At 35.8% G+C, this 26936-nt stretch overlaps 1 protein-coding gene across 2 annotated transcripts; it reads right to left on the reverse strand.

Moving 5' to 3' along the window:
• Window positions 1–26599, reverse strand: LOC108597548 (protein dead ringer). 2 transcript variants are annotated; one of them, XM_033293123.1, is made up of 12 exons: window positions 25834–26599; window positions 15706–15884; window positions 15483–15636; window positions 13591–13918; window positions 13434–13534; window positions 9309–9381; window positions 3968–4151; window positions 3496–3643; window positions 3096–3437; window positions 2910–3031; window positions 1464–2128; window positions 1–1402 (listed from the first exon to the last, which is right to left on the reverse strand). In XM_033293123.1, exons 1-12 carry the CDS (start codon window positions 25918–25920, stop codon window positions 1026–1028), a joined length of 2760 nt encoding a protein of 919 aa, XP_033149014.1. In that variant the 5' UTR covers window positions 25921–26599; the 3' UTR covers window positions 1–1025. The 2 variants fall into 2 exon arrangements, with proteins under 2 accessions (XP_033149014.1, XP_017839645.1); XM_017984156.2 differs by having other exon boundaries at window positions 13591–13924; window positions 25834–26598.
• Between the last annotated feature and the right edge of the window lie 337 nt (window positions 26600–26936).

Here is a 26936-nt window from a genome sequence, read left to right on the forward strand (position 1 = left end):
ATTATGTGCTAAAATTAAATAGATTTATTATTCAATAAATTGAACGCAATTGGGCTTACAATATTTTGTAAGTAGAATTAACTTGGCTTTGGAGTAGTTTTTGTTTTTGTGGTAACAGAAGTGTCTTAAATTATTACAAACATACATTTTATATAGTAGTATATATAATATATAGGAAGTGAAGAGTAGTGCCCTTGCTTAAACAGATTTTGCGTTGACCAAACATATATATCGTACATATAATTATAGTATTTTTATAGTTTATATAGTCGTATAATGAATGCTTTATGCTTTTAGGCTCATAATTGTAATTTAATGTCTACTTTACTCTGGATTATGCGTCTGGCTTGATGTCATTTAATCGCAAATATTTATGTGTATGTATGTGTGTGTGTGTGTGTGTGTGTGCTTAGAATTACATAATAGTTTAGTTATATAGTATACTACATAGCAGTTATTGATATGTACACAAGCTTTGCAGCCTAACACAATAGATTTGTTTTTTTTAAAGATTTTTTTTGTGAATTTTAAAATATAAAATAATAGATGCGTGTGTGTGTGTGTGTGTGTGTGGGCGTGGGTGGCATGACCTTAGGTAGCCTAACAACTAAATGTAATTGATAAAAATGTGTATTTTATATATAATTTGTATTTTATATATATATAAGATTTTCTTTTCAAAAAGTCATCTTAGTCTAGCAGCCTAGAAATAAATACAATGTCCGCAAGCTTGTCTTTTATGCAAAAAAAAGTAAAAATTGGAAATTGAACATACTACGCGACATGCTATATATGCTATCAACTATATAGGCTTTAAATATATATGTGTGTGTGTGTGTGTGTGTTGTTGATGAATGTGTTGGTAACGAGTCTCACTGCTTTTAACTCACTCTAACGAGTTGCTTGCACAACTAGCGAGTAAAGTCACTCGCTGTTCTATGCCTTGTGTTTTTTTTTTTATTTTTCTGAAAAATATGACTTTGGTATTCCTTTCGTTTGCGATTTTTCTAAATTGTAGCCACACTTTATGAACTGACAACGGCATCCTTTAGCAGCGCTGTGGCCATATCCACGCCCACACCCACGCCCACGCCCACGCCTCCATTAACAATGGCATCTGTTGACATTTGCTGCTCTGTCTGCTCCTCATCCTCGTCCTCCACAACGGCTGCTGCTGCTGCTGCTGCTGCTGCTGCAGTTTGGCTCAGCTCCTCGCTGGCCTCATGATTCAACTCGTTGGCCACCCCATGCGTGGGCTCCTGCTCATTTGAAACCTCCGCTTTGGGCTCTGTTTTCTCAGTGGACGCTGCTCTGACCGCATTGGCAACCAGCACACCCGAGTACTTAATGCCATTTAATTCCAGATTGACAATCAGCTGCTGTTCCCCATTAGCGCCCGTGCCTAGTGCATAGAACATTTTGCATAAATAATGAGCACGATGTGTGCAGTTCGCTTTACTCACCATTGCGTGCCACATGAAACTGCATGCCCGACAGCAGGCTGAGCGTCTCCAGGGGGCCATCGCCTGCCTCCGACTGCGCGTCCTTGCCACTGGACTGCGCTTTGCCGCCGGAGCTGCAGCTCTTCTTCTTGGTGGACACGGGCGAGCTGTGACGATGACCGCCGCCACCAGCTGAGGCTGTTGTGGAAGTGCTGGGCGAGTTCTCGATGGCCGAGTCATCTGACTTGTCCAGATGATTCTGATGATGATGATTGTGGTGGTGGTGGCCGTTTAGCTGCTGTGGCTCGCTGTCGTCATGCATGGACGACGAGTTGCCCGTGGTATTGTGCTCAGCATGGCCGTAGTCATCCTCTGGCTCGCCTTCTGAGGCTGCATCCTGCTGCTGTTGCTGCTGCTGCTGATGATGATGGCTGCTGTTGTTGTTGTTGCTGGCCTGATGATGGAAGCCCGCGGCGGCAGCCACTGCGGCCATGTTGTGCGGATTCAAATAGAAATTGGCAGGAAAACCGGGCGGCATTAGACCGCTGCCCACACGCTTCGCTGGCGGCGGCTGATGCGTCATCTCCTCGGAGTCTGCGGGCTCAGGTGTGGGCTCGCGCTCACGCTCGCGCTTTATGTGATTCAGATTTAGTGTGGGCGGTGAGTCAGAGAGGTTCAAAGCTTCCCTAAAATAACAAAAATAAAGAAATTCAAGTAATTAATGCATGAAATATGAGCAAGTTACATTAAAAATATTAAAGCTAAACAAAAATAAACTGTATACTCTGGGATATAGACGCAGAAACAAACAGCGAAACAATTAGACTAATACTGTTTATATATATTATATATGAATTCTGCCACGCCTTTTTTGACTCTTACGCACAAATATCATTTGACTTAATTAAGTTCTGGGTCTAATACCAGGCAGCAAATAAGTCTGAAGCAATTTTTGAGTCGCATCTGCAGGGAAATTTCAAACTTGTAACGATTGTTGATACATAAACCAATAACAAGCATTTTTTATGAAAAAAAATGTATGCTCAAATTTTAATTATTATTTTAAATAATTAAACATATATATATATATATATATATTTAGCTGTTCATTTAGTTGTTTTAAAATATGCCTTGCAATGAATTAAAAATAATTACTCTTATACCCTTGAATTAAGCAAGTGCACAAACCTACACCAAAGGCTCAAACCATAGCGCTTAGCAAGCACAAGTTACATGTTTTGCCAGCCCTGTTGCTCAAAACGACAGATGGCGCTACAGCTTGCAAAAGAGCTAACAAATCATAGAAAAATTTATAAATACAGTAGACTACAAATGCGCGTATTTTATACATTTTATGCAATTTATACAAATTTTATAGCACAGCTTAATGCTCAAACTATTGATTGCTGTTTATTTAATTCAAAATTAATTTACAGCGTCTCAGCTAGTCGCTAACGCTCGACTTACCTTTGCTGCGGTGAGGTGTGCGCTGAGCCAGTTGGACTGCTATTGTGATACATCTGCCAAAGTGCCACTTGAGCGCTGAAAGCATCGCGTGTGCTCAGCTCTGGACTTTGTGAGCGTTGACGCTGTATAGTTTATAAATAGTTTATAAATTAAAAGTTTAAATTGATAGTTAAATTATAAACTTACGTGTTGCTGCTGCTGCTGCTGTTGCTGATGATGATGCAGCGACTGTTGCTGCTGCTGCTGCTGCTGATGTGTATGCGCATTGCCCAGACCAGGCGCATTCTGTTGCTCCTTTTTGGCCTGTATCAGCTGCAGATACTCCATCATGCGATTCTCAATCTCCTGCGTGACCAAATTTGGCATTTGGCCAAAAGCTGGCCCGCCCATCAGACGTCGATGAGCTGCAGCAGCAGCAGCCGCTGCCTGCGCCTGTTGATTGTTGGCGGCGGCGGCGTGTGTGACCAGCGCCAGCGGTGACATCTGTTGCATCCCAGCGGGCATGCCTGGTGGTCGCGAAATGGGCGTCTGCAAAGCCAATGAAACATTAGTTGGGGCTACAGTTTATAGAGTGTGGGGCACTTACCAGTGGCAGCTGATTGTGCATGGCCTCGTATTGGCCATAACTGGAGCGTCTGCCTTCGCGTCGATTGCCATCAATGGCCGCCTGCAGTTCGGCTGGTGTGCTCAGATTTTTCTTCTCGCACTCGTATGGGTAAAGATACTTCATGTATCTGCGCAAAAGCAAAAGATGCATAAAATTAATAAACAACAAGCGCAAGCGAAGTGCAAGTAAAATATTGTTATAGTTGTTGTTGCTGTTGCTGTTGCTGCTCTGGGGTCCTGTTGTCGTAGATTTTATGTTGAATTAACGTGTAAATACGAAACGTGACGAGGCAATGAACAAACAAAACGATGCAGGCAAAAAATCTCTACCAAGCTGAACGAACGTTCGATTGAGGCTTGATCAATGTTTGATTGTCGCTCAGTTTGTTTGCTCTTCCCAGCAATGTGCGCTCTCTTTCACTCTTTCACTCTCTCTCTCTCGCTTTACTTACTGTGTGCGCAGTGTGAAGGCAGCGCTGGTTATGCTCGAGGGCAAGTGCAGTCCCTTGATGATCTCCTGCCAGAGTTTCTTGTTGATGACATCGACTAGACCGCCGCGTGCTATAACCAGATTATATAGCTCGTATAGATCCAGCACCGATTTGGCCATTATGGGCAGGCGATTGATAGGCGTGCCTGCATAAATTAAAAGAAAGCAACAACAAAAATCATCATCATCATTTTTTTTTTGAAACTGAAATTAGCTTGAGCCATAAAATTTCCACTTGTGGCATGCAGAATGTTCTCCTTGTTAAAATGCAACCAGCAAGCAGCCGAAGACACGATTAAAACTTGCCATAAAACAGATTTATCGTATTTGTATCTTGTTGAGCTATTACGCACCCCCCCCCTCCCCACTCTTCAACACACTTGCTTTTCTTTTTGGCCATGGGGCAATTAACACCAGTTGCCTACTACTGACTCCATCCAGTGCAGCAGGCAGGCAGCAGTGCGATAAAAACAGAAATAAATCCAAAAAAGTCGAAAACACTCTCGTACACATGTTTGTACATATGTCGATATATGTTTATGGCAGCTAATCATCATCGTTGCCGATCATAATGATCTCTGGGCATCAGTTCTATCTTGCATTGCGTATTATTTGATTTTCATGTGCCACGCCCACGTCTAGCACGTCGAACGCCCCAATGCCCATTGCCTGTCTATTTGCTTTGCCCAGAGCGCATCATTTGTGCGCGCCCCAGACCCAGCCAACAAATAAAAAGGCCATACAACAATTTGGCCAAAGGCTAAAGCGGCGTTGCAACGAATTTTGAATGCGCTGCAAATTCAATTTACAGGCACGCAAATATTAAAAAAAAAAACTCAAGATATTCTTAAGGAAGTTTAGAAATATTATTCTTAGCTGCCAGCAATATGCAGAAAAATAAAATATATTCCAATGTTTAATTGAAACTGCATGAATATTTAAACATTAAGCAATGCTGCAAATAATTTTTTTAAGTATAACAAAAATTTACAAAAACGAATGCAGAAAATTTTAATATTTAAATTAGATTATAGAAAACTCTAAATATTGTTGCACTTTGAATTGTAAAAAACTTGGGCATATACAAAAAAATAAAAAATATTCAAATGCTGAATTGCCGCTCAATGAATATTTAAAATTTAAGCAATTCTCCAAATAAATTTTCTAAGAATATCAAAAATTTACAAAAATATTTGCAGCAGATTTAAATATTCAAATTATATTATAGAAAAATTTAGATTTAGTTGCATTTTGAATTGTAAAAATTATTTATCAGCAAAATTCAAAAAAATAAAATATGTTCAAATGAATATTCAAGCAATTCTGCAAATAAATTTTCTAAGATTATCAAAAATATACAAAAACGAATGCGAAAGATTGAAATATTCAAATTAGATTATAAAAAAATTAAGATTTTGTTGCATTATTTTTTTTTTAGGATTTTAGGGATATACCAAAATTATTCATTAATATACAAATATCCAAAATTGAAGGCATTTCTCCAAATTAATTTTCTAAGAATATAAAAAAATATCTTAATATTCAATATCAATATTTTAAGTTTGCTGCATATTCAACATTTATTATTATTAATGAGCATTCTATAATACTTAGTCTATCTACTTTTCTATTTCTTTAACTCAATTTATTCATTATCTATGCAAGCAACATGCTTCGCTTAAGAATCAATAAGCTCGCTCTAAATTGTAGCGCAAAAACTGGCGCATAATAAAAAGCAAATCAACTTGCATAATTGCTGGTGCTCCGGCTACGTGAGTAATTCGATTTTGTAGTCGTTTAGCTCCCCTCCTCCCCCTGCCCCTACGTCATTACCCCCTCCCTAATTCACACAGCTGCCTATACTAATACAAATACGCATATAAATACGTTGAATATCATTTAGTGGAACTGTGCCCAAAGGCTCTGGCTCTTGAGATTTTATGAGCCCAAAGGAATCAATCAAACTTGTTGATGGACGTGTTGATTGAATGAAAATACATTTGTTGTTGTTGTTTTTTATGCATATAAACAAATGTGCAGTAGAGTAGGGTGAAGCAGTAAATCGAACTCAATCGATTGCATTTGTTGTGGCACACGAGCAATTTAATGATTAACTTTGTTGCAAGTCGATCGAGAGATTGTTAAATTATGCGCTGCAGGCCAACGAACTAAACGCGTCTGACACGCACACACACACACACACACACACACACATATGCATATATATATTATAAAAATGCTCAATCGTTTTAAAGACTGTTTATTATTTATTTTTATGCATTAGTTCGCTTGACTTTTTTTTAATGGAAAATCTAAGGAAATTCGATAGACTGAGCGACTGACAAATGATTTAGTTGACTACGGGTTGAATATTGTGGATCTGGCAAGGGTCTGTCAGTTGTCTATGTGTGTGTGTGTGTTTATTTATAAAAATAGCGACTCGTCTTCGCTGCTTGATATGTGATTGACGTCTTTTAATTAAGAATTGCGCCGCACTTTGTTGCACAAACAGTCTAAGCCAGAAAGAGACAGACAGCGACTGAGGAGCGAGATGCAGCATAAGCATAATTTCCATTATATACTTAGTTATAATATCAACAGCCAACGATCTATATAGAGACTAGACACACCCATATACACACACACACACATATACATACATATATATTTATATACTATGCTGTCAAATTTTGAACGCATGTGACAGATTAAAATCCATTAAGTTGTCAAGCTGCTCAGCTAACTGCATGTGTGTGTGTGTGTGTGCGTGTGTATCTGTGTGTGTGATCTGCCCAACATTATGTATTAGTTCAATATTAGTTTTTTATCTGTGTGTAAGACACGCTAAATTAAATAACAGCAACAAGCACTAAGTGTGGCAAGCTTTGCCTACGAATCAAGCTGTATGTGTGGCAGCTACAACAACCTGCCACACACACACACACGTGCGTTTGCAAATGCGTTGCGCGGCTTTTGCTTTGGCACACATATGCAAATGTAAACAAATTAAATGCAAACAACAACAAAAAATGCAAGCAAAATTCATAACATAAAGCACATAAAATACACTACAAATTAAAATATGAAAGCTTTAAAATCGCTTGAGCATATTTTATTCATATTATTTTTTGTGCTAAGGTAGTACATAAAGAAATTCTTTAAATGATCAAAGTTGAGCTACAAGCTTCTAAAAAAAAACTGACCATTATTTTAATTTTGATATTTTTAACAAAAATTAAGCTTCGAACATTCATGTACTTTGTTAATAAACTTTTTAAATGGACAAAGTTAAGCTGAAAAAAAAAATTTTTGATTTATTTTAATTTAAATGCTTTTAACAAAACTTAAGCATCAAAATTATTATGCTTTTAAACGTTCAAAGTTAAGCTGCAGGCTTCTACAAAAAATTTTTGCTTTTTTTTAATTTTATTATTTTTATTTTGATATTTTAGGCATCAAACTTTCATGTACTTTGTTAATAAATTATATGTTGTCTCTGTATTTTATAAATATATAATTATTATTTTTAGTATTTTAATTTTTTTAATACAAAAATTAACCATTAAAATTATTATGCTTGAAAATAAAGAAACTTTTTAAATGTTCAAATTTGAGCTACTACAAAAAAATGTAGCAGTTTTTACTTTGATATATTTTTTTTCATGTACTTTGTTAATTAAATATATGTTACATTTTTATAATAAAATAAAAATAATGTGATCTGCCTTCTATAAATGCTAAAAATAATTGTTACACCTAATAATAATTGTTACACTTAATAATTATTTTTAGCATTTATAGAATAATATTTGTTTAAGCAATAACCATAATCATTTTGACATTTTTAAGTGCAATATTATTTGCTATTTATTGAAATAAACTCTAAACAATTTAAGCATATAATTTCCAATTTTTTTTTGTTGTTGTGTGAGTGGAGATTCGTTTGCTGGCGCAGACAGGAAGTAGTTGGCAATTTGTTATTGCTGAATGTTCGTTCATATGTATGCCAAAAGCTTTTTCTGTGGCTGTGGCTGCGGCTGTGACTGACGAACTGCCTGCTGGGCTGACTGACTGAGTTGACTGCCTGCCACATGCTTGTGAAAAGTGCAATTGTTAATGCTTATAATTAATGACAAAAATGCACATTTGGTAAACAAAAATAGCGCTGCATTTAAGTACCAATACACACACACACACACACAAACATATGTGCCCCGATTTGTTATAGAGAGAGCGAAGCGAAGGCGAGGCAAGTGTTCTTCAGTTGCTGACAATAATTTGTAGTGACAAAAAATGCATAATTTAATGCAAGTGCAGAAGACAGAGAATCAAAAAAAAAAAAAAAACGTCAAAAGAGTGCCGTGAAAATTTATACAATTAACATAATTTGCGTCTAAACAAACGAAATGTGTAGAAGGAAAATTCAGAAGAGCACTTCAACACTTTCTTAAGACTGAGTCAGCCAAATGCAAATGCAGTTGAGCCTCAAGAGCAATTCAATGCAAACAAAAAGAGGCAAGCGACGTTTAAAATTGCGCGCAGCCAGCTTGATAATACACTTTGATGCACACAAAAGCTAAAACTAAACAAATATTGTGTTTCTAATGCGCTTTTTGATTATTTACGGCTGAAGTAGCAGCTGTAAACACAATTTTTAAATACAAAAACAAGCGGCATATGTAATAGAAGTAGCTGCATAGCAAATTTGATTGCTCTAGCTGTTCTAGTTTGAATTGTCGTTGCTCATACAGACAGATAAAGCCCAATCGATGCAGTTTGTTTTGCTAAACAAGCATATATGCCGCTTATGTCTGTTACATACAATGCTACGACTTTATGCTGCCCAATAATTTAATTACAATTTTATAAATTTAAATTTTTAAATACAAAAGCAAGCTACATATAAAATAGAAGTAGCTGCATAGCAAATTTGGGTTGGCAAGTTGTTCTAGCTCGAGTTTTCGTTGCTCATACAGACGAACAGCTCCCAATCAACGCAGTTTGTCTTGCTAATCAAGCATATATGTCGCTTTCTGTCTGTTGCACACATTGAAACGATTTTATGCTGCCCAACCATTGTACAATAAAGTGTATTAATAAAATTTTAAATATAAAAACAATCTGCCTACGAAATAAAAGTAACTGCATATCAAATTTGGTTGCTCTAGTTGTTCTAGCTCGAGTTTTTGTTGCTCATACAGACAGAAAACGTCCAATCGTCTGTCGCTGTCTGTTGCATACATTGGTAGACTTTATGCCCAAGCATTTATGTAAAATAAAGTGTATAAGCTAGTTAAACTTACCGCGCTTTTGCATAAACGAAAACAAATCGTCCAGAAACTCCTTGCGCTTGGGATCATCATTAATTTCATAGAGCTGCAATGCAAATGAAATTGTAAGCAAGTTAGTAAAAGCTTATAACATATAGAATTAATAATTAATAGAATAGAGATGTGCTATAGCATTAATAACAAATATAATAGAGACACGCTCTAACACACACAGACAACAGTTGTGGCCTTTGTGCTTAGCTACTTGACTTTTGGGCCAATGGATTTGCACAAAATGGTGGCAAGAGCGAGAGCGAGAGCGAGCTACAGCGCTATTGTTACTAACAATAGACAATAGACAATGTTAAGCGGCAGCGGCACGTGGTGGTTAAGTTGGGGGTTGTTGCTGCTGCTTGTTGCAGGGGCAAGTTCGCATACAATGCACGTTGATAAGCTAGTTGCTGAATATAAAAACCTTTGAGGGTTTAGCATAGCGCACATATGCGTTCTATATTGTTGGTAGACTTCTTGGCCATGTTTGAAAGAGCTGTATCGCTTAATTTTGGCTTAAACCAATGACCAGCGTATGAAAAACATCGCCATTGAGCATTTTAATCTTTTGGCTGCATAATTTTCAACTACTGCTTAGCATTAAAAACAAAGTGAACTTTGTTAGGCTCGCAAGCAAATTCTTTATTTTACGACTCCGCGTCTGTCTGTGATTTGAACTTTAACCTCGCCTAGCTAGAGAGGAGTTACTTGCTGCATTTATTATGCTGCTGCCTCGCTCTGCTGTGTGTCTCTCTGGCGCATATGTATAAAATTAATGACAACAGCTGAGTGAACTCATCAAATTCGGAATTCATCATATTTTCCGCCTACTGCACAAGGCACAAGGCAAAAGGCAAAAGACTGAAAGCCAAAGCTACAAGACGCAGGCTTGAGCTTGAGGCTGGGTGCACATTCTAAGTCAATGCGAATGGTTGATGAACTGCGTCCGCATAAATGATTTAAAACGCGACTGGGAGACAGACAGCCAAGTTGGCTCTCGCTCTCGATTTGTGGAGCTTGCAACAAGACGCTTCGACTGGCTCGACTGTATTTTATGATGCACGACGCCCACAAGAGTTGCAAGCACACACACAAGCACACATATGTATATATATATATATATATATGTGCATATATTTTATGCTGCTTTGCTTGATTGTGCTGCAGTTTATGTTGATTTTGTTGCTTTTAATTAAAATTCACACACACACACACACACACACCTCCTGTATTTGATCCTCGGATATCAACATTTTGCTTAGTTTTAAACACTTTTATTAACAATTTGCTGTCTTTATATTAAACGTTTGATCAACGCGACGATGCAACGCCATCAAAGGTCGTTTATCAACTAAAAATATTGAAAACGCCGCAGTGAGTGCAACGCTGCGCTGCATGCAGCAAATCAAATGACACACACACAGACACAGCAGGCAGCGCCGCTTACATTAATATATGCATATGTATGCACTTCAATATAAAAATGAAGTTTTTCGCTTGTGGGCAACCCTTGTGTGGCAACGAGAAACCTGCAGCGCACAAATTTCAGGAAATTCTTTGGCTTGCATCACTAAAATACACACGGCCTACAAATCCTGGGGTAATAAAATAATAAAAATACCCTAACAGAAGTTCTAGACCAATCATAATCGTTTTTATAACCACCGCTGTCTGCACATGGCACACACACACAGGCACACACACACGCATACGTCGCACATTTTTGGGTTTTAGGTTATAAAAATAATCTCACTTATTTGTCGCTAGTACCTAAAGCAGATCGAGACTATGCTTGAAATTTGAATCCTTGATTCTAAGAAATTCTTAAACTTGTACGTTTGTGTGTGCGTGTGTGTGTGTGTGTGTGTGTATATATAATTTATAACTAACAGCTATCGCTGCATATGGCATTGAGTGGACAAATTTTGTTATAGCTAAACTGCTGCTGATCCTGTTTGCTCTCAATGTGCGCATGTGTCCCGACGATCTGCTCATAATTTGTCCAGTTTTTACACACACACACACACACACACGCTACAAGTGTGCGCATGTGTTAGTCTTGTGCACATATTTATCTAAGAATTTCACACTTATTATTGAAAATCTGTTGAACAGATTTTTTTATTTTGTTGCAGTTTAATTAACTGAAATTTGTTAAGGTTTTTAACAGCAAATTTTTGTTGTTGTTAATTAAAATTTATACACTTTATGGCAATAAAAGTTAATAAAAATTAATTAAAATATTTAAAACAAATTATAATATATAAAGTGCAAAATAAGTTGCAAGTGACTGCATAAAATTACTTTCAATGCTTAAAACAATTGATTTCAACTAAAAATTGAGCTTGTACTAAATAATAATATAAAAGTAATAATAAATAATATTATATAAAGTGCAAAATAAGTTGCAACTGACTGCTCAAATTTAACAAAAATTACTTTCAATGCTTGAAACAATTGATTTCAACTAAAAGTTGAGCTTGTACTAAATGTTAAAATGAAAGTAATAATAAATAATATTATATAAAGATCAAAATTAGTTGCAACTAACTGCAATAAATTTAACAAAATTATGTTCAATGCTTGAAACAATTTTAGTTGAAATAAAAGTGGAGCTTGTACTAAAAAATAATATGAAACTAAGTCTCTTATTAAAATTTTTGTAAACTTAACTAAGTCTAAATTTGCATTTTATGCAAGAAAGTGCAAAATTTTGAAACAATGTGTTTTTAAGACTTAAACTTGGATTTTTACAAATTATTTGCTGTCAATTAATTTTCTAGCGCATAGCAACAAAAAGTTAAACATTAATTAAACATTTTAATATAGTTCATATCTGCTATTAATTTATGCAGGCTAAAAATCAATAAAATTAATTTATTTAATATGCATTAAGTGCTTAAAGTGTATTGCATGTGTGTTAATTACTTGTGAGTGCTTAACAACAAATGATATAACAATTTTGCACAATTGCCTTTTGTACGAAACGGTAATAAAATTTATAATTATTAACACTAAATAATAAGCAAAAGCAAAACACGCGCTTGAGTTGGAAAGGCAATTGCATTAAAAAGTTAAATAGATTACGTTGAGGAAATAAGAATTGTAGAATTCAAAGACACACACACACAAACAAACTGAGTGTATGTGTGTGAGTGAGAGCGAAAAATAAAAATAATATTGGAAAATGCTTTTTGAGCGCGTTGGGGTCTATAATTAAACATAATTATTCAGTATGTACAGATAATTGACATTGATTAATGAGAGCAAAACGTATTTTACATAAATATATATAAGAAAACTAAAACATAGGCGGCAGTACAAAATATATAAACTAAAATAATATTTTTGGATGGATGGATGGATGGCTGGGCTAGACTGAATGACTGACGGTCTGACTGACGTGTGGGCGTGTAACGGGGCGCATGAATTTGTTTTTAAAGCTTTCGATATGCTAAAAATACAAAATGGTTGCTAATTAACATTATAAAGCGACGACTAGTCTGTTGTGTTGCATGTGCGCCATTTTGTGGCATGCCACAAATATAAATTCGCGCAGCTGGGGTGGCTTAAGCCGGTTTGAAGGTGTTAAGCGTGAAGCGCTGATCGCAGCAAAGGGTTAAAGTTTTTATAGTTTTTTCTGCTGCTGCTGCGGGCTGTTTGATGAATTGGCCAAGCTGCAAGCTTCACACGCATTTGGCTAAAAATGTTTAAGCAAAATCTTATCCCGCTGTCTTTGCATTCAAGCGTAAAGCGCAGCATCTTAAAGATAAAAACTGCTCATTTTCTCACCAAAATATATATATATATAAATATGCTGCATTAATTGCTCAATTGAGCTGAGCAATAACCGGAACTGCTAACGAGTGCGTTATACTTGTAGCAGCTGCAGGGCGAGATCAAAGTAAAGCAAAGATCTCGGATCTCAGCGCATCCCGCTCTGCTTAGTTTGGTAACAACTGGTTCAAGTTGTTGGCTATTAGTTGCTTAATTGATAGTTTGCTGTACCCACAGGGCTTGAGCTTGAGCGCGCGTCACTCAGCCTTGTTTACTTGAAGTTATTTAATTGACTAACACACACACACACACACACATAGGAGTACTAACCTGTCTGACTTGTTTGTACTGCTCTTCAAAGCTCCAACCATTATTTTGCTGGCTGGAATTGCTCGCTTCGCTGGATGTCGATGAATTTGATGCCGAATTAGCTGCGATAAAATTAACAACATTTAATTTAATTCATTAATTTAAACAGTTTGCTTACCTTCTTTGGCGCTGGGCGCTGTGGGTGATGCAAATGAGAATGCATGTCCATTGCCAGCAGCTGTGGCGCCTCCTCCTCCAGCTGCGCCTGCATTGCTGGCGACGCCCGCACCTGTTGCTGGCGCTGCTGCTGCTGCTGCTGCTCCAGTTGTTGCTGCTCCATTGTAGCTGCTGCCATTGCTCGCTGTTGCCACATTGTTGGCATGCCCAAAGCTTGCAGCTGCCGCCGCCGCCGCCACCGTATTGTGTGGCAGCGGAAATGCCGAATTTATGGTCGTTGGCAACATATTTGCTCCAAAGGCTGCCGCATGCGCCGCTGCTGCATAATCCTGCTCCTGCAAGCAATCACAAGCTGTATGACTCATGGGCTCCAAAAATTTGGTTTTATTTGTATTTGATATCGTTTCGATTAAAATTCCAAATCACAATGCACAGTGTGCTCAATTGATTTAGTTGATATAAAAATATTTGACATATAAAAAAATTAAACAAAAATTTATTTAAACTTTGCGCTGACTTTGGGGCTTAACCCTTTGGTGCACATTGTACTTTGCGCTTTGTTTTCTGTTTTCAATTTCAGCAATCGAGGCATAAAATTATGCATGGTGCTGGCTTTAGGGCAAAATTTAGTGTTGTTTTCAACACTTTATTTAATTTGAAGCTTTGACCTACCGTCTACTTGAGTTAATATGAGATTCTGCAGCTATTTTGGTGAAATAATTATGTGTGACAAGAGTTATTATTATTGCTATTAATAATAACTAATTTTTTCAGCATTACCTTTTTTTTAATATTTTCCTAATATTATTGTAATAATTTTTAAGAAGATTTAGGTTTATTTATAGCTGAAATATTATTTTGTCGAATATCTAAACCAAAAAAATAAAAAAAAAATACCTTAGCCTGATGATTTTTGGAATAAAATTTGCATTCAAATAAAAAGATATTTTCAGACTTACATAAATAGTTTTTTTTCCTCCTACATAAAGAGTTTTTTTTCCTTTTTTCATTACAGGCTTTAACATTTATTATAAAAACTTAGCTTATAAGCTTAAATTTGATTAGAAATTGTCGCTGTCTTTAAACATTTGAAAGAACTTCTCTGATTTATATTAAACCCCTAGGAAGTGCCATTTCATTTAATTATTATTTCTTTATATTTTTCTATATTTTTTATTTATTACGTAAGATTATTTTAATAGCAAAGCCTTTCCTTTATTTTTTATTATTATTTTTAATTTTAAGCCAAAGATCTAAACAAAAAAAAAAACCAGCCTGACATTACATGATTTTTGGAATCATAAAATTGAAATGAAAAACATTTTCAGAATACCATAAAAAGTTTTTTTTTCATTTCTTCATTACAGACTTTAACATTAAATGAAATTGTCGCTGTCTTTAAACATTTTAAAATAATTCTTTGATTTATATTAAACCCCTAGGATTTGCCATTTCATTCAATTATTATTTTTTCATCTTTTTCATATATTTTTTATTTCTTACTTAAGTTTATTTTAATAGCAAAGTATATTTATTTATAAGCCTTTCTATTATTTTTTATTATTATTAAATTTTGATTAGAAATTGTTGCTGTCTTTACACATTTTTAAAAAACTTCTTTAGTTTTTATTAAAAATGTCCTTGGCTTTGCAATTTCATTTAATTATTATTCTTTAAGCTTTTGCTATATTTTTTATTTCTTTCTTAAGTTTATTTTAATAGCATGTCCTTTCTATTATTTTTATTATTATTGAATTTTGTTATTTTAGAAATATTAAATGCACTGTAAACATTTTATTTACCAATTGATTTCATTTTACTGGGAAATATTCAAAATATTCGCCCTCGGCAGTTAACATAGTTTAGTTTTTAGTTTGAATTTATAGCACTCACCATGAGACCAACTTTCATATCGCGCACTTGCATCTTGAGCTTCTCCAGCACATCGCTGTGCTGAAGATTTGGAATGCTGTGTAGACCGCTGATGCCCATGAAGCTGCCCAAAGCATTCAGCGGATGATTTGGCGGCAACTGATGATGATGGTGACTGCAAAAAAAAAAAAAAAAACAAATAATATTATAAGCTAATAGTTATAATAGTCAAAGCTAAGCTCACCTGAGTGGCAGATCCGTTTGCTGTTCGGGGCTGGCGAAATTAATTGCCGCACCGCCGGCTACTGTGTGACTGAGACGCGCTGCAATTGCCGCCTTGGCGCTAAGCTGATGATGATGCTGATTCTCGCCGTCGACGGAGTCGCAGTCGCGCAGCTCATCGTCGGTGCGATCGCCATGGGACTGCAAAGAAATAAATAGTTTAATAAACAAGAACGTTGATCAATTGATGGCGGCGCTTATGTCAACAAGCCAAGCCAAATGGCTATCAATGAATTAAGCGCAACACCCGCTGAGCTGAGCTCAAATGTGCTGCAGTTAGTCAAAAGTGCGTGGGTGCAAGCAAATCGCAGTTGAGGCGACAACCAAAGCTCAACCACTTAATAAATTAACAATGGGCCAAAGGCTGGTAATGGCAATCAAGCAAAGAGTGAAGTCCAGAGCCCCATTAAAAGGCAACTTGGCAACACTTGCTTTATGTATATATAGTATATATATATTTATATAGTGTTGGCGTATCCGTGGCTACAGCCAGCCGTGACTCTCTTTGGCACGAAGTGCGCTACGCTTGGCCGGCCAAGAAGCGCAGAGCCAGACTCGAACTTAAAGCCTAGGCCTAGGTCCAGTCTTTAGCTGTTGTTGTTGTTGTTATTTCTCTTTACTTTTTATGCATTTGGAGAGGTGCAAATTAAGCGCATCTGTGACTGTGTGCAAATCGGGAATTTTCAATTTAAACACAAGCAGCAGCAGCAGCAACAAAAACACAAAGTAAGCTGAACAGTGAACAAAGTAAGCCTAGCTCAGCAGCCAGCCAACATCATTATCATCAACAGCAATGGACCACAGCCTCACACACACACACACACACACATACATGTGTATGTGTGTGTACAACATTTATCGCCGACTTCGTCATCTTTAGCGTTGTCGCATTGCTGTAATCATGAATGCAACCAAAACCAAAGCACACATAGACAATGGCTAAGTGTGGTTAGAGCGAGCAAGCGTTATAGAGAAAGAGAGAGAGAGGTAGTGCGCTCTATGGAGACTCTTTGGCGTTTTGTATAGTTTTCCAAGAATTCTTTGAAGTTGGCGCAAATGCCTTTATGAGTATGAATAAGTTAAAGAAGCGGCCGTACACTCAGCAAAGTAATTGCATAAAATATTTTAAAGACGCAAAGCGCATTAAAAATGTATTTAAAAAAATAACTTATAAGCAAATAAAATTTAATAAAAATGCAGCGACTTTAATTTAGATGAAGAAATAAGCAGCAGCAGCTAAAAACTTAAAATATATTTATGCTGTATAAAATAAACTTTGAGCTGATTTTGGCAGCTTTCCGATATTTTTCAATATTGCAAGCAACTCGTCCACATAGCTAAATACTCCTTTGGTAAAATCTTCTGTGCCTGCTACAATTCGCTTTGAGAGATTTAAAGCTTAAATCACTAGAGATTTCTGTATATTCGAAATTCGCTAAATTCTCCAAGCAATGAAATCGTTCTAAGTTTCATGCCTGCTACGTTTCGCTTTGAGAGATTTCAAGCTTAAAACCCTAGAGATTTCTGTGGCAACCCTGTTTAGATATCTTCGAGTAATACTTGCAGGACGACCGATCCGAAATATTCTAAACATGTAGCCAATTCACTTTTCGCTCTAACGTCGATTTTGTTTGAGACTTTTTGCTATGCTTATAATATTGTTAGAGATAGAGAGAGATTTCAATCTCAAATCTCTAGTGTCTACTGATTTTGTTAGAGACTTTTTTAGAGATTTCAAACTTAAATCTCTAGTATTTAGTGATTTTGCTTGAGAATTTTTTATATCTGTCAAGTTTAAACTGTTTTAATGCTAAAGTTGAATTGATTTAATATACATTACTGAAGATTGTATCGATAAATCCTTGGAGTACGCACGATGTTAAGACTAAGCTAAAGAAATATTCTAAACACTCAACAAATTCACTTTTCACTTCGACCTTGAGTCCATTTTATATCCATGAAGGATAAATTCAAATTGTTTGAATTCTTAACTTAAATTGATTAATCAACTTGCTATGCCATTAAATTTTTCTCAGTGTCTGCGCTGGCTTTTGTGGGTTTGGCAAAATGTTGCTAATACCATTTGGTTAACTCGATACACATATATGTGGCAAAGTCTGATTTTTTAGCTTTTATGCTTTGCACTCTCTTCTTTACCGTTGCTTCTGCTTATTTCTGCTGTTTGCATCGATCGGTGCGTCGTCTCAACTTGGTTGGTTAGTTGCAACTTGGCAATTCGCGGTTGCCACACACACACACACACATATATGTGTATGCGTATGTGTGTACATCAAATTAATGTAAGTTATCGAAGCCATGTGAAATATGCAATGGACGCTTCACTGGCTGCGGTTTGTTGTTTTCTTTGCCTCGATGTTTCCTTTGTATTGACCAGGCCCAAACAATAATTGTGGTACTGCAGTCAGGTCAACAACAACAACAACAGCAACGGCTATAACCACTTCAAGAGCCAAGCCAAAACGGCGTGCAAGTTTACGCCAAGTTGCACCTATAAAATGTCTAATTAATACACAACGAATTTGTGCCGCTTTAAAGTTGCGTGATGCACAAATTGTAGCAAATTTCTGATGCAGTTCATTAACGCAAATCGATACTACAATCAATAGCTATTAAAACTTGTTCTAAATTCCACTGCATATTGCAATAAATACATCAAATATTGTAGAGCAGACAGATGTTGCTAGAGCTCTAAAAAAAAATAAGAAACATGCTAAGCTAAATAAATAGTGCAAAGTAAAATATTTAAAAAATCTTTATTGGGTATTTATAATAAACCTTATCTTATTAAGGATTTATAAATTTCTCAATAATGAATCAAAGCTAAGAATTATTTAATTATAAAGATTATAAACGCAAATTTGAAATTAATTCGATTTAAGAATAAAATATCTTGTGCAATCTTCAGAGTTATAGCTATAAGGCAATTTTTTTTAAAGCACTGAAGGTCATAATTGCATTTTATGCAACTATTCAACTAATTAATAGTTTAAATAAAATGAAAGATATCAATAATTAATACCCTCAATTAGTTTGCAAGCTTTGCAGGATCAAGATAAAAAACTTATATTTTTTTTGTAAAGTCTACTTATAATTTTGAAGACTTTTTCATTATTTTATTCATTAATTCATTCTTAATTTAAGGTCTTCTTCATCAATGGAAAAGCAAAATTCTGCAAGTTTAATTTACTTTTTTTCATATACATTTTTTATTTATATAAGTTTTGCGACTATTACAATGAAAAATAAAATTCCGCATATGAAATTTATTGCAATTTTCATACAAGATAATTTTCAAATTAAATGTAAAATAATAATAGAACTTTTCTCGTTAAAAATCAACATAGCCAGTGCTATATTTAGTTAAAAATAACTTGTGGCATATTTCGACTAAAAAATGCAACTCGCATACACAATTTAAATTCACAAGAACAAAAGAAGCTTAAACACTAAATTGTTGTTAATAATATGTTAGCACAACTGCAAATACAGTCATTAAGCTGCTGCTGCTGCTTTGACAGCTTAAAGACAATAACAATAGAGCTGTCTTCGATTGAGGCCAACTTAATAATACCAGCATGCATTAAAAAAAAAGAAATAGAAATAAAAAACAGAAACAAAAACTGTCGCATAAATCAGCTAAAAACGATAAGTTGTACTCGTTTCTTTATATGCAGAGTTTAAGTGCTACCTACTAATGATTTCAAAAAAGAAAACAAGTAGGTAAAAAACTAGAAAATAAATAATGGCAAGCGCCCATATAAACAGTTAGGTACAAGTTGCCATGAAATTGATAAAGCTAGAGAGCCGACATTTTTCATAGGAAAGCCGAAAAGACATTAAATCGCAATTAGAGCCAATGCAGTGAACTAAGCATGACTCCCACAGTAAAGAGAGTAATAGATACAAGCTGCATTAGTATATGTGTGTGTGTGTGTGTGTGTGTGTGGTTAGCGATAGCTTTGCCATGTGGGCAAGCTAGGCAAACCCCCCGCTTATTGCAATTTACTTTAATAGCTTTTGTATAGATGGGGGCCTCGACTATCTCTCGACTCTGCAATTTTGTATAGAATATTTAATTTATTTGCTGCTGACAGTTTTTATCGCTAATTAGTTAAACATTACAATTTCGATAGAAGCGTTCAGCGACGACGACAAAAAGCATTTATTTTAATTTATTATCATTTGACCACAAATGCAACTTAGCTAATTTTCAATTGTTGCTGTTTATCAATAACAACAACAGACAAATTGTCGGAAACACTCGAGACTCGAAGTGTCCAAAAGACAAAGAGAGTGAGAGGCAGAGACTAAAGTGAGTTGCAGGGTAAATTTGTCTGTGTGCCGCATGTGCAACATGCCGTGCTAATTTAAAAAAAGGACACAGCAGCAGCAGCAGCCACTGAGAGTTTCTCATAATGTGCGACAAATGCGAGTCCGAGTGGCAAGTGGTAGAAGCAGGCGGCGGCATGAGGCATGCAGCATGCGGTGGCAAGCTGTGATGGGCGCAGCATGCCAAACAGGATCAAGCAGCTACAACTACTGGGCAGGCAAGCGTTTATTGTGTGAAGGATTAAGATTATATTGAGGCTGGGCATATCCTGTTAAGCTCTATTTGCATCTCGCTCAGCAACTGTTTGCCTGTCTGTCTGTCTGTCTCTTTCTATTGCTAGCTATAACAATTTTGGGTTGAAATTTTAGTTCATTTCAACATTTATTTTATAATAATATTTTGCTTATAAATTAAATACTTGTCGTCAAATTTTCTAGTATATTTCACTTTAATTTTCATGCTGCTATAGAAACTGAAATCGATATTGATATGAGATCTTGTGTAATAAAATCAAAGCAAAGCAATATTGAAAATTTTAACACATAAAACTGCTTGTTTATATTTAAATCATTAAATAGACACTTTACAAATTGTAAATCAATTCAGGCTACTAACCAAAACATAGCAGTTACTATAATTATTGTTGCTTATGTTTGTTTTTTGCAGCTTATACAAACAGTTGAAGCGGAGAGCAATGTGCTGCGACGTGAACTGTTGAGATCGCGACAGCGCATTGTGCGCGCCAAGCTGGACAAAATGGAGGCAGAAGATGCTGCAGAAGATTAAGCTGCAGCTTGCTTTTGTTTACAATTTAGCATTATATATTGACACACATATACAAGCGCACTAAATCAATTCAATTAAATCACTTGCAAATTTCATTCATAGTTAGCGTATTCACTTGAAGAACTTCAAGTGCAAATACTAGTTTTAGTAGTTGACTAGTTTTTGGAATTATTGGTATAGGGTTCGGTCTTTTAAGTGCTAGGAAACATAACTACATCATTTTAGTTATAGATCTTTCAAATTTAATTCTTTACTGGCTACTATAAAGTAAAATTGCGTAAATTATAGCTTTGGAGCATGGCGGTAACCTCGATAAACATGCAGCTTGGGTTATAAACAATACATATACATAATATATAATTATAAACATGCATATGTATGTCACATGTGCACATGGCAGATAGTTAAGTATCTATAATAAATGGCGGCTTGTTTTAAATGCAGCTATTAGTTGTATAGAGAGAGAGAAATGCGAGCATAAATCTAAATTGCTCATTTACGCAGCTATCCCGTGGCGAATTATTTCAACGCGCCGCCAAGAGGCCCCAGAGAGTAACTTGAGAAATAAAATTCAGAAATTCAAAGGGCCAAAAAGGGACTTGCAACATGTGCAACGCGAAAAAAACGAAAACGATGCAGCCAGACAACGCATGAAAACAAAAAAAAAAAGAATTTAAATGCAAAATATAGCTGTAAGATACATTTATGCATGTAGCTCGTAAGTCATATATGTGTGTGTGTATTGGTGTGTATCTGTGTGTGTTTTTGCAATTTCATTCGCTCGCGAACGCGACGAAGCGGAAAAAAATAAAGCGAATAAAAATATAAAAATGAAAACAACAAAAACTGCGCAACTGAAACGGGCGAGACACAAACATAATGGCGACCCAGCCAAGCCCCCACACCCCTGCCGCGACCCCTCACACTCCAAACTATTGCCTTTAATGCAGTCTACCCACTATTATTTTGCCTTTGCGCTTGGCACGCACGCCCAGACGAACATTTTCGCATAAACAATAAAATTGCAAAAAAGAAAAAAAAAATTAAAGTCCAAACCGGTTAACAACTAAAAAGGGTTTTTATTTAAAGTTTGCTGTACTACGCGCTATCAAAACGAATTGCAGATGCAGCTAAAAATGCTAAAAGCTAAAAAAAAAAGCGGATTTTTTTTTTTTTAATTTAAAAGCTGTCACAATTTGAATTTTATTTATGGCAAAGTGTGAGAGAAATAAAATTTTTTTGCAGCTATAACTAAAGAAGATTAAATGCTATTGCATATTAAATTAGTCAAAAAATCTGTCACAATTTAAACAATAACTAAATTTATTCAATTATAGCAAAATTAAATTATATTTTGTGTTTAAAATTATGTCAGATAAATAATTATTATTGGTAATTTATTTATATTTGCTGCTATAATTAAAAAAGATTAAAGGCTATGGCACATTCAATTAATCAAGGCTATATAATATATAAAATCTGTTCCAATTTGAACAATAATTATATTTATTTAATTATGGCAGCTGAATAATATTTTTTTTAATAGTTGGTAGCTGCAATAACTAAAGAAGCTTAAATTGCTTTTTCTTCTGCTTACAAAAAAATTGTTAAATAAAAAAGAACGATATGCAATCATTTTATGATGCCACGCCCAACGCACATTGCTTCCCCTTTTTTTTTATACATTTTTAGTGGCAGCAGCGTGTGCTCAACTAATTTCTTTTCGCATTTACGCGCACACACCCAAGCACACACACACAAGCAAGCGTGTGAGAGCGTAAGAGAGTGAGAGAGCGCGAACACGCGAGCATGAGTTGCAATTAAAGCCACGCCCTTTAGAGAGCAACGCAGCGCGACTGTTGTTTGTGCTTTGATAATAAGCTTTTATATTTTGTTATTGCTGCTTGCATTTGCATACATACAAACGCATATATGCATGTGTGTGTGTGTGTGTGTGTTTGTGTTTTATTTTTTATCGCAACTCATTCGCTGCTTGCAGCTGCGACGACGACTTTGGAGCTTTTAGCGCCAATGCCAGCAAATTTCTAATTAACTATTTTATTAGCTATGGTTGGGGCAAATAATTCATAAATTCATTAAAAAACACAAAACGCAACTGTAATAATCATAATTTTTATGTGCTGTTTTTATTATTGCGCGGCTGTATTTAAACTAAATTAATATTTGCTATACAAGTCTGACGCATATATATAAATAAAGGGCATTTATTTATATAAATTATGCAACAACAACTTGCGGCAGCGCCGAAGAATTTAATACAAATTGTTGGCTGTCAGCGTAGAAGAAGCCAAACAAATTATAACAGGTGCCGTTGACGTTGGCAGCGAGTGCATTAGGCGCCTCACACACACGCACACACACACACATAGAGTTATGAAATTGAGGCTAGTAGTGTGAGTGAAATAGATTTTAAGCCAACTTTTCCGACAAAAGTGCTAAACTGTAAGCCAAAACAGCAATTAACGTCACTGAGATTTCCAAATCAAAAGCCAAACACACACAGACAAACAAAAAGAGAGACAGACAGTCGAGAGTGCGAGTGAGAGCATCGGGAGCAGCCAGTTGGGGAGCTCAATGATTTAATGTGGGAAACTTTTGCTGCTCATGGCGCTTAACACGTGCGCTGCCTTTTTCTCTCCCACTCCCCCACCCTTCCCACTCTATTAGCTATTTAGGAAAATTGTCTCTTGGCTTGATTTAATTTAAAAACAATTCAAAAATCACAACCCACAATCTTTAAATTTAACTTTAAACAATTAATGTCCGCAGCATTAATGAACTGAGCGCTGCAGTTCGCTGTCCGTTTGCTTCATTTAAAAATTTATGACTTTTTGACAGCCCACATTATTGTTTAATCGTGACTTTTGCTCGAAAATATACAGTCCAGCCACTAGGATTTCAAATGCCAGCGAGCGAGAGATTGCGATCTGATATTAAAAATCGCAGGCGCGAATTGACACCAGCATAGGCGGCACATAAGATTTTTATATTTTTAAATCTGATATATCCGCATAGCCCGACGCGCTAGGTTAATTAAAGTTCACCCACATGCAGCCCCAGACAATTGGCAAATTGTCCACTCTGGTAATTGATACCACCCTCACTCATTGTTGCTACCAAACACCAAACACCATCGATGGATCGAAGCCAGTTCAATTAACACAAAAACCCAAATGAGGAATTTTATACGATTTGTATTTATGTAAAGTATTAAACGGAAACCAAGAAAGACAGTGACAAGCGAGAAACGAGACACATATGGGAATAAGAATGTGCAAAGAGTGAGAGAGCGAGCGCAAGAAGTAGGTGGATGACCAAATAATAATGCACAGTGTAACAAGTTTCGTTGTTTTGGCTGCAAAAATATGAATTTCATAATTTATTTTAATAATTGAAAGCTGTTTTTATTATTTATGCACTAAATTAAAAATATAGGAAATTATTTAAAGTGGATATAACAGATTTTAATTTATTTTTTTGTACTAGCACAAACTTTTTTAAATATATTTGTTATTTCAATTGGAACATTTTTAACAATTAGCCACTATTTATACTAAGGCTTGCACAAATTATTCTTTTTTATTATTGCTAATGTAAATGCGTTTAATTTTAAAAATAGCTTGTCAAGCTAAAAAATATTTGGAGGCCCTTAAGACTTGCTTGATCAATTCTTTTTTTTTTCACTTGGCATTACCAAAAGGTGAAGCTATTAAAAATTATGTAAATAGCAAGTTGTTGGATTGAATTGAGTGTTAATATGTGTGTGTGTGTGTGTGTTTAAAGTCTGGCTCATTGTTGATCAACGCGGCACACTGTCTATCAACAATGGAATAAAAATGAAAGAAAAACAAAAAGGCCTAACAAGAGTTTTATTGAAGAACACACACACAGCATCAAAGTACACAGACACACACACACACATAATGGGTTGGCTTGGTAGAGAGGTAATAAAACCCATTTAATATTCATTTAAGGTACTAACAAATAATGCAAATATTTGAACAATTTATTTACATATGAACGCCATCAAAGAGTTGAATTGAAAGAGATCTTTCAATTGATGGAAAGGTGCACACCAGCGAGAGATCCCAGCTCAGAGGCCTACCCAGCATGGAGATGGAACCAAGGGGTACCAGGTGGGGTTTACACAGCGCAGTCAAACAGATGAATCTATTTGTATTTATATGAGCTCTGTGTGTATGCACTTAACCATGCATGTGTGTGTGTGTATCTGTGTGTGTGTGTGCGTATTATAAATACGTTGTACGACCATTTAGCATGTCACCTTTTAACGGCTCTCTGGCAAACATAACGAAAACAACCGAACGCCAAAAAGGAACAGCGAGAAAGACAAAAAAACAAAAATATAACCAATAAGTAATACACTCGCCTCTGCTTAATTTTGAATCAACAATTGAACATTATAATTACGTTTCGAATCATCTGCAAACAAAGCCCCAACCCCAGCCCCATTCCCATTCCCGTCCAAGGCTCAACAAGAATTGCATGAATACAAAGCTTTCAGCTTTTAGTCATCGATAACCGGTAAGAGCAGCTTAAGAGCAAAAGAGAGATCGCGCGTGTGTGTGTGCGTGTGTTGGTGAAATAACTTTTGTTAATATTTGTGCCGACGGCAAACACAACAGTGTGTGCAATTTTTTTGTTTATAAATAAATAAAATTAATAATGTATATTATATTTAAAAATACATTGTATTTTTAACAGGCTACAGTAATACAAATATTAGTTTTATTTATTTGTTAACTGCGAATTTTATGCCATAACGAAAGCTGTTGTAAATTGATTTAGGTACTAACAGTAATAACAATAAATAGCGTCATTTCCAGCGAAATTTTCATATGTCATATTCAAGTGAAGTTTTAATCTGCCCTTAGTTTGACTTAGTCATATTATTCATTCTAGTTCACTTACCAGATCGTCACCCAAATCGGAATCACGTTCAATGTTGTTGGTTGAACGGCCGCTACAATCCATAGTGGGATGCACTCTCAGTTGCATTATTCAATGTTCTCCGTTTTGTAATATTTAATTAAATATTTTACACACACAAATTGTTTTCTTCGTTTTAAAAAGCACTCAAAACTTCACATACAGCTCACAATTAGTTGTTTTCCTTTTCTATTTCTTGTTCTTTGCTTTGCGTTTCAATATGGATTAACCGTTAACTGTCAACCGCTTGCACATTGTTGTTGTTGTTGTTTTTCGCATTTGCTTTAGATTCGCTCAGCTTTTGATATGCCAGCGCAAAAGGGAATTCAACTTGAAGCACCGTTAGTTTGGCAATGCGCGCACGCTGTCTACTTTTGTCTTCTTTGCTTTCTTGTTTGGTAATTGTTGCAATTGATCAAAGTTGATTAAAATACAGAAATGTTTGCGTACACGTTAAAACGAACAGACACAGAGACTTAACAAACAGCAAGTTACATTTGTTTACACACAATTTAAATAGCATACATTAAGATTTGTATGTATGCAGATCACAGCTGAGAGACACTTAGTTTAAACAATTTGTTCAATTTCTGTTTGCTTCTTCTTTTTATTTCACACGCACACTGTCCGTTTTGCGATCCGCACTACACGGCAGTCCAATTGGAAATGAAGCCTTTGATGTTGCTCAACGCGTTTCATTACCATTTGCCATAAATGCATTTAGTTAATAAACTTTGCCATTTGATATTCAATTAATTATGACAATTAAACTGCAGTGCCAATGCGCACAATTTGCATTTTGTCCGTGATTAGTCCGCACAACGACGCGAAGAGAGTGCTCTTTGCCAAAGAGAGCGCACATTATTTATACCAGGCGCGCTCTCACTCGAGCAAATGCATGTGCCATTTCCATTCCATCAGCAAAGAGAGTGTAAACTAACCATCCTATTAGATTCCAATTCAAGCTCTCAAACGTAAACGTGCGAGCAGCGCAGCAGCTGAAATGTAAAAGTGCAAGCGAGCTGCCAGACGCGCGCTCTCAATATCATGTGCCGTTTTCATTTCGTTTCAAACGGCGCGCTCTC

This window comes from Drosophila busckii, chromosome 2R (assembly GCF_011750605.1).
Source record: "Drosophila busckii strain San Diego stock center, stock number 13000-0081.31 chromosome 2R, ASM1175060v1, whole genome shotgun sequence".
Taxonomy (NCBI): Eukaryota; Metazoa; Arthropoda; class Insecta; order Diptera; family Drosophilidae; genus Drosophila; species Drosophila busckii.

Bases quoted from the DNA above. Each gene is read 5' to 3' on its own strand.
- LOC108597548 (XM_017984156.2), bottom strand. From the start codon at position 25,920: ATGCAACTGAGAGTGCATCCCACTATGGATTGTAGCGGCCGTTCAACC. The intron at 2,129-2,909 runs GTAAGTCGAGCG...TTGTTATTTTAG, and splicing joins CACACCTCACCGCAGCAAAG to GGAAGCTTTGAACCTCTCTG. The intron at 1,403-1,463 runs GTGAGTAAAGCG...TCTATGCACTAG, and splicing joins GTTTCATGTGGCACGCAATG to GCACGGGCGCTAATGGGGAA.